At 43.8% G+C, this 8,639-nt stretch overlaps 1 protein-coding gene across 1 annotated transcript; it reads left to right on the top strand.

Annotated features, from left to right (window-relative positions):
• Positions 1–2,328: 2,328 nt before the first annotated feature.
• Positions 2,329–5,891, top strand: LOC148387894 (uncharacterized). The gene is made up of 6 exons (XM_088396409.1): positions 2,329–2,401; positions 2,476–2,575; positions 3,224–3,293; positions 3,551–3,700; positions 4,174–4,331; positions 4,413–5,891. Exons 4-6 carry the CDS (start codon positions 3,629–3,631, stop codon positions 5,215–5,217), a joined length of 1,035 nt encoding a protein of 344 aa, XP_088252535.1. The 5' UTR covers positions 2,329–2,401; positions 2,476–2,575; positions 3,224–3,293; positions 3,551–3,628; the 3' UTR covers positions 5,218–5,891.
• The last annotated feature ends 2,748 nt before the right edge of the window (positions 5,892–8,639 follow it).

Genomic DNA, 8,639 nt, shown 5'->3' on the forward strand with positions numbered 1-8,639 from the left:
AAGAAGATTTGAATCGACGGATGTGACGTCAGGTCTTTATGTCAATTGAAGACAGGTGTGCTCGCTCAAGGGGAGTTATCATATGCAGGTGCCACCGAGCGCGGGCCGGCGGCGGACGGTTTCTCAGGTAAGCGAGCATGCTAGCAAATGTTTGTCGTCTCCTGCCGTTTTTCACGACGGACGCCGTGTTTGTTGCACGATTGGCACGCTTTGTTGCCTTTTCTCACAAGCCGTTTTGTTTTGTTTTGTTTGTCGCAGGACTCGTGACTCGGCCACGTCACGTCCACCTGGAGGTAAATTGTAGGCCGCAGGCCATTTAGCCCGTGAGCAAATGTTTGCAGTTAATTACGATGCCATTTATTATTTCTTGCAGGATTTTCGCTGTCTAGGGAGTGCTTGAGGTTTCGGCACGGCACGGCACGCCACAATCCACTTTGCGTCGCGTCGTTGCGCGTTTTGGTGGTATTTTAAATGTCTTTCGCGGTTGTTTTTCTAGTGCTGGCCAGCATTTTTTCATTCGTATGTCTATAGAAGGTTCGTAAATGACGCCGCCGATAAGCGCGCGTTTGTCTGACTATAGGAAATGTTAGTTTGACTCTAGTCAACTAAACCATTTTTAATTATTTTATATGATCCGTGTGCCATTTCCGTGTCATGCAAACTGCTGGTGAATGCAACGTATATGGTACGTCATGTCCAAATCGGACCAAATCCATTCAAAGATGGCGCCCGCCCGCTCGTTCCGTTACGCAACAAACATTTGCGCGGGTTATTTTCTCCCGTTTTGGACGCCACGCCGCCAACCTGGATCATCTGTCCAATGTGAGGTGAGTTGTAGATGATGAAATTAAAATATGAATTATAATCTTGAATAATTCTTGTCATGATTATATATTTTTTCAAATGTAAAACTACTTAGAATGTATCAAATTAAAATATTAACTATAATTTTGATAGATTATCGTAATTTACTACAATATAATTTTTTTTCAAATGTAAAACTCCTAGTATGTATAATTGTTGGTAAAAAAATCATGCCATTGGCACTCTACTCAATGCACGGCCCCATCCGACCGGGCGACGCTCACCAATAGTTGCTAGCCGCTGTGATCAAGTAAGCAAGTGACCGACAACTTGGGGTGCTCTTTGAGTTTCTAACATTTGTTTCTGTTTCTACAGATGGCGACCGGGATGTGACACGATCTGATCAGAGGTGAACGGACCGCTGTGGCATCGCTCTTAAGTCGCCGAGTTCTGAGGGAGACCCGCTTCCCTGGAGGCGTCGACCTGCGCAGCTTCAACGTGTGAAATGGATTTTTTTTTTTTTTTTATATAAATTACACCAGCGGTGTCCCAATGTCTGCTTGAGGGCTCCATACTGAAACAAATTCAGAATTCTTTGACGCAAATTCATGAAATCAATCACGAAATGTTGCCATTGATATTTCGTGCTACAAAGCAGTGTCGTGTTCAGTCGTGTGGTGTGTTGATCAAGTTGCCCCGAGGCTGCCATTTGGACACCAATGGTGACGTGTGTAGGGCTGCACGTGTATTGGAAAACTGCCATATGGTGGTCTAGGTTATTGACATGCACTTTAAGACAGCAAAGATTTTTTTTTTTTTTCATGTCTCAAATGAAACATGCTTTCTTGCCTATTTGTAAAGAGTTAAGACGATAAGTCATTGATGTAAGTTAAAGTTAACTCATCTAACTGATCTCATTGCGATCAAATAGTTAACCTCCATCCAAGAATTTTGCACAATTTGCCTCAATGCAGTGGTCTGGCCCAATACTGCCATATCATTGATTTTCCAAAATGTTGTGCAGCCCTCATTGAGTGTCAAACGCGCAGCGACGGCACGCGCAAGCGACTGCGCAAGCGACGGCAAGCGCAAGCGACCGCGCAAGCGACCGCGCAAGCGACGGCAAGCGCAAGCGACAGCGCAGCGACGGCAAGCGCAAGCGACCGCGCAGCGACGGCAAGCGCAAGCGACTGCGCAAGCGACTGCGCAAGCGACTGCGCAAGCGACTGCGCAAGCGACGGCAAGCGACGGCGCAGCGAGACTTTTGTGCTTGTCTTGCAAGGTGGAAGAGACGATGTATGAAACGAAGAGCCGGTGGACGGTGGCCACCAGACCCGCGATTGGTGAGCGGGGTGCAAAGGAAGGAATCGCCCAAAGAAAGCAGTCGCCAAGTGTTGAAGAGGAGCCTGATGCATGACTGGCCAAGGCTGGCCAGAGGTGGTGGTGACATGGCAATCCAATATGCAACACACTTGTTAGTTTTAATTTGATTTCCTTATTTGTCTGCCGTTCAGGGTTGCCGGGGCGGCGGATGGGACGAGGGCCAGCCTGCACCGAGAGGGACTGGGCTGCACCCACAAGACCAGGGAGGGGGCAGGTCATGAGTACGTTGACAGAAGTGAGCCGCATGCAACTGAGTGCGGTTTGTCTTTATGCACTTGTGCGAGGCAGAAGACGAGTCCAACACCGGCCGGAGCAGACCCGGACCTTGGCCCGTGACGAGCGGCCCACACGAGACTGATGGGTGCAGATGCAGCCAGCGTTTCGGGGAGTATGACTTTGGTTTTTCTTTTGTGCTTTCCCTACCCCTGTCTATTTGAATAGGGTAACTAGTAGCACGCACGGGCATTTGGGTTGCTGTGACCCTCTAGATACGAATCGGCAAAGTAGACACCCCCTGCCTCCCTCCCCCCTTCCCTTCCCCCCCGCTCTCTCTCTCGCTCTCTTTCTCCAACGCCCCCGGCAGTACCGGCATGGCCTGGTGCACTCAGGGTGGAACGTGGCTATACCTTGCCCTTTGTGGAATACCAGGGTATAATGTCTGCCAGACTGGGTCCCAGTGTCGTCGACGGTGTCGAGGACAAGGAGATTCTCCGTGACGCTCTCCGTGACGTCACGTTTTCCTCTTTTTTTCCTCTCGGGGCCAAGCCAGCTCTACTCAGGGGGAACTGGCCGGTTGCGCTTAAGTGCGCACCAAAGCCTCTTTTCATCTCCTCTCGCTCCCTCCCTCCCTCCCTTTTTGTAAGGGGTTAAACATTTCATAACCCGGATTGCTCCAATGCGGGAGGGCCGTATGAGACATGCGCCAGCCCGTGCGTGCCGCTAGTTACCTGATTCAAACTTACGTTAGTCTAGGTTGGGGGGGTGCTAGTGGAATTTTTCCCCTTGCCAAAACCAACACAATATGTCTGCCTTTCAGGATTGCTGGGGCACTGGATCGGACGAGGGCCTGCACAGAGAGGGACTGGACAGGACCGCGAGACCAGAGGGTAATAATAAAAAACTTTATTTGTAGAGCACCTTTCATACAAGAAATGCAGCTCAAAGCACTTTACAACAAAGAAAGAAATTATAAGCATTGAATTCTTCATATAGGAACAGACATAAAAAGAAAACAAAAACATTCATGTGTGCATACGCTATTAATAAAGGGAGCTTAAAATAGGAGCAAGCTTTAATAGACAGGTAATGAGTACGTCCACAGAAGTGAACCGCATGCAACAGAGTGCCGTTTTTCTTTTTGCAGTGGCACGAGGCGGAGGATGAGTCCAAACGTCGAATACCGGCCGGGGGGGAGCCAACAATCGGCCGACCTTCGCACGTGATGAGCGGCCGACACGAGACGGACGGGTGCGGATGCGGCGAGGGCAAAGCGCCCAGCCAGTATTTAAGGAGAGTATGACTTGGGATTTTCTTTTGTCCTTTCTTTCTTTCCCCTTCCTCCCTCCAATTTTTCACTGGGTGTGCACACTGGCTATCTGCATGATGCCTCTTTCTTTCTCTCTCAGCGTGGCGTCATTTTGCAATATTGTTGTTTTACTGTTTGTTTCTTCTGCATCTTCCTCCTGTCCTCTTGTTGCACATCTTCCTTGTAACTTTGCAGCATGTGGGTGCTAACGACGCTTTGCTTGAGGCAGTCGTCTCACTGCTGGCCTGCCTGCGTAATCTCTTCTACCTGCTGAAGGTTTTCATTCTTCTTGTTGTTCTCAACTTTGAATATCTTTTATCGGCTGGTGTCATTGGCTATCCCCATTTTTTATGTTTTGACCCCACCACCCTCACTCGTCTAACATGTATTTTTACTTTTACTCCTTTTGCTCAGCCCCTTACTTGTTAGTCCAGTCACCCCCTGTTTTTCATCTACATCAGGAACTAAAAGCGAGCCAGCAAATGCAGCAGGCAGCACTCGAGAACCTACGAAGCATCAAAGAGGACAAAAAGCAAGAGCTGATTCGAAAGAAGCAGGAGCACGAGGAGAGGAGGAAACTAGAAGAAGAGAGGAGGCGGCAGGAGGAGGAAGCTCAAAGGTCTTTTACACGTTTTCACAAGTGAAACGCCATCGAACCTGCTTTACGATTTTCACGTTCGTGTTTTCATCTGTTTTGCAGGCTTATCAAGCTAGAAAAGGAGCGTCAGTGGAAGGAGAAGTTGAGGAGGGATGAAGAGGAGCGCCAAAGAAGACTTCAGGAGGAACGTGAGGCCAGACAAAGGGAGGAGGAGGAGGAGAAAGAAAGGCAGGCTCTCATCCAGGCAGCAAAGTTGGAGGCCGAACGAGAGCTCAGGGCAAAGCAGGAGGAAGAGCGCAAGCGCAGAGAAGAAGAGGAGAGGAAGAAAAGGGAGGAGGAGGAACGCCGGAGGCAAATAGAGAGACAGAGACAGGAGGAAGAGAGGAGAAAACTGGAGGAAGAGAGGAGGCAGTTGGAGGCTCAGAGGAAGAAGCTGGAGGAGGATAAAAGGATGGAGGAAAGGAAAAGGAAAGAAGAGGAGGAGCGACTGAAGCGGGAGGAGGAGAGAAGGAGGCTGGAGGAAGAACGCCTAAGGAAGCAAGAGCAGGAGGCAGAGGAGAGGAGACGGCTTGAAGAAGCACGCAGAAAGGAGATGGAGCGGGTGGAGGAGGAAAGGCGGAGACAGAGGGCAGCCCAGGCAGCCGTCCGAGACTCTGAGGAGAGGAGGAGGTTGGAGGAGGAGGAGCGAAGGAGAAAAGAGCAGCAGGAAGAGGAGAGGCGAAAGAGGGAGGAAGAGAAACGGAAGCTTCAGCACCAACAGGAAGACGATCGGAGGAGGCGTGAGGAGGAACGAAAAAGAGCAGAGGAGGATAGAAAGAGGAAGGTGCAAGAAGAGGAGAAGAAGAGAAAGGAGCATCAGTCAGCATCAGTTTTTCCATCTAGTATTTTATTTGACCACTTTATTTAATTTCATGTTTGTTTTATTCATATGGTTCATTTAAATCAGTAATTAACTGAATACTAGGTTGGCCCTTTCGTAATGCGCAGGTTAGTGATGTGCATTCCAGTTCTTTTAGGTGAACGCATCTTTAGAATCAGTTCACTCATAAGATTCGTTCAACCGAATCGTTCAACGAATCCCCCCCACACACAAACACACAAAATGATAAGCCCCTTTTTTTTTTTTTAATAATATCCAGTGGAAATAACCCATACACATTAAACAATACAACTACCCCAAAATTATTATATATGATAATAATTGGCTGGGTTAATTAACACATTTCTTTCTATAATACAACACTTACACACTGATTCGTTGGCAACAGTCGCTCACCCGGTCGATCAGCTGATTGGCTGATTTTCTTCTTCGTTTTGTTTTACGGCTGGGTAGCACCAGCTTCAATGGGCATTACTGACATTTACTGGTTGAAGTTATATATGAAAGGAAAAGAGTCGTTCCTTTTCCTTCCGAATCGTTCACTCACCGGCCAACACTAGCGCAAGTGTAATGACATGCCGGCTGTCTCCATTCTAAATTGCGGTGAAAAGTATGAGGTAAGAACGATGTATTGTAAATTAACTACTACCAACAATCGTAATAATATGGAGAGTTGAATAATAAACAACTTTATTAAATGATGTGATGAACTATTGTACTAATATCGGTAGTATTGTAGTAATTGTTCTCGTTCGCGCGCAGCTTAGCGCTAACACAGCATTCGGAGCACCACGACGGAGTTTTAGCTCGTAGCTTGGCCTACCAAACTTCTCTTTTTTTTCCCCTCTAAACTGCTCTACAAATGTATGGAAATGATTTGTACTGTTAGAATGATTGATAGACTTGCCCCTAAATATGGACAAACCTAAAGGTATATCTCGTTAAAAACGTGTTTATCTCGTTAATTTGAAAATATGATGTGCCGTGTTGCTTCGCTTTCAATTGGTTGATCTTCATACAATATTTTTGGTTTCTTTGACTGCCCAAAAGTGTTAATAACCAGCTGGAATATTCTAGAATATTAATATTGCCTTATTGTGGCCGAGTTTAACTGTGAACTGCGCAGGTGTGTGCAATCAATTGGCGGCTGTCTCCTTTTTAAATTGCGTTGAAACGTATGAGGTAAGAACGATGTTAACTACTACCAACAATTGTAATAATATGGAGAGTTTAATAATAAACGACTTTATTAAATGATACGATGGACTATTGTACTAATATTGGTAGTATTGTAGTAATTGTTCTCGTTCGCGCGTAGTTTAGCGCTAACACAGCATGTTCGGGGCAACACGACGGAGTTTTAGCTTGTAGCTTGGCCTACCATACTTCACGATTTTTTCCCTCTAAACTGCTCTACAAATGTATGGAAATGGTGTGTAATAGAATGACTTATAGGCTTGCCCTTAAATATGGGCAAACCTCAAAGTATGTCTCGTGAAAAATGTGTTTATCGCGTTTATTTGAATATATTATGTGCCGTGTTGCTTCGTTTTCAATTGATGTTCATACAGTATTCTAGTGTCTTTGACTGCCCAAAAGTGTTGATAACCAGCTGGAATATAAATATTGCCATATTGTGGCCGAGTTTGAGGGTTTAAGCGTTTTAGAGAAGTAATGTTAATCTAATTTCATATTACTGTATTGGCCCAAATATAAAACGACCCCGATTACAAGACGACCCCCTCTTTTTCAAGACTCAGGTTTGAAAAATGACTTTTTGAACACCAAATTTAATTTTTATTCAGAAAATAATTACATCTGAAACAAATGATTATACTAATATATTTGGAAGAGTAAGCATATTATTTTGCCTCTTTCAAATCATGCAAAATCTCTGTCACATCTTAATATCTGAACATTTAAATATGTAAACTAAAGTGCAATTATATTTGTAAATGAATGGCTACTGGTTTTTAAAATGTAAATAAACCAATCTACTGTGATAAAACAACAAATTTGCAATAACTGCATTAAACATTAAAGTGAAGTCTAACTGTAACTAATCTTGAAACAAATCTGAATAAGGAAAAACTTTGCAATAAAATAATGCAAACTGCTACCGCTATTGTTGGGGAGCCTGAGGACTGTATCGGGGGTTGGCTCGGATGGTTATGCTCTTTTTACCCCCAGCTGTTGGTCAGAACACAGGAGGGAAAACGTGGTTTAGTTTTGATTGCTTTACCTTACTAGTATACTATTTCATGATATTCTAATATTTTGACAAAGGATATTTGAGTTTTCTTAAGCTCTATGCCATAATCAGCAACATTAAAATAATGAAAGGCTTGCAATATTTCAGTTGATTTGTAATGAATCCAGAATGTACGACATTTTTGTTTCTTTAATTGCATTACAGAAAATAAAGAACTTCATCACAATATTCTAATTTCCTGAGACAGTCCTGTATATTATGTATACTAATAACTGATTGAAGTTTAGTGGCTCAACTCTTTGTATTATACTGAAGCATGAAATCATTATGTACAACCCTTTCTGTAATTCTTTACATTCTTTTCAATTATGCTATTACTGTAGGTTTTTATGAAGTAAAAAACAAACAAAATAAACTATTTTTGTTTTGTATTGTTTTTTTTTAGGGGCCTGCGCGAGTTGCATTTGCCTGCATTTCAATGGTGTAGTGGATGCTCCATGTGTGTTCATTTGGAGTTCCAAAATTACGTCAGCCATTATGATCTGAATACTTGAGAACAGCAAACAAGTAAGTCATTATCACTCATTTACAAAAGTCACACTTTACGACAAGTATTTTAGCATCTCCCAGATGTTTTAGTTTTGTCTGAGCTTAATGTTAACATACAATGCTAACAATTATAGATCAATGTTGCAGTTGTTATAACTCCAATATAACGCCAATATTTGATCACAAACTTTGCAGCAACACTTATAGGCAGAAAATATAACAATACTCACGCGCATATATTATGTATACTAAAAATTGATTGATGTTTAGTGGCTCAAATATGCTGGTGACTGCGAACCACCCAATACAGATTTGACACAGTATGTGAAGAAAATGTGATGAATGCTAAGCTTGGTTAGCTTGATGCTGACGCATTATTGAAAGCACCATCGACAGACTAACACAACCAGCATCAGTCTTTTGTTTGCGGCTATGTCATGTGCCTGCATCTGGTTGAAACTGCCCACCCCTGCCCTGCCCTGCGCCTGCGTTGAGATCAGTGTTTCTCAATCATTTTCTGAGATGCCCCCCCCTAGGGAGAAGAAAACATTTTGCGCCACCCCCAAGCTTGTACCCTTATTAACATTAAACTTTAATGTTTCTTTAATGATTAAAGAAAACAAAAAATAAATAAAAAGAAAGATCAACTTACAATAAAGAATAACTTTATTAATAACATTGTTTTTTA

This window comes from Syngnathus floridae, chromosome 14, assembly GCF_059516105.1.
Source record: "Syngnathus floridae isolate MCC-2025c chromosome 14, RoL_Sflo_1.0, whole genome shotgun sequence".
NCBI lineage: Eukaryota > Metazoa > Chordata > Actinopteri > Syngnathiformes > Syngnathidae > Syngnathus > Syngnathus floridae.

Excerpts from the sequence above, each read along its gene's own strand:
- LOC148387894 (XM_088396409.1), top strand. The coding sequence starts at position 3,629 with ATGAGCGGCCGACACGAGACGGACGGGTGCGGATGCGGCGAGGGCAAA. Across the intron at positions 3,701-4,173 it reads CCAGCCAGTATTTAAGGAGA|GAACTAAAAGCGAGCCAGCA; the intron begins GTATGACTTGGG and ends CATCTACATCAG. Across the intron at positions 4,332-4,412 it reads CAGGAGGAGGAAGCTCAAAG|GCTTATCAAGCTAGAAAAGG; the intron begins GTCTTTTACACG and ends TCTGTTTTGCAG.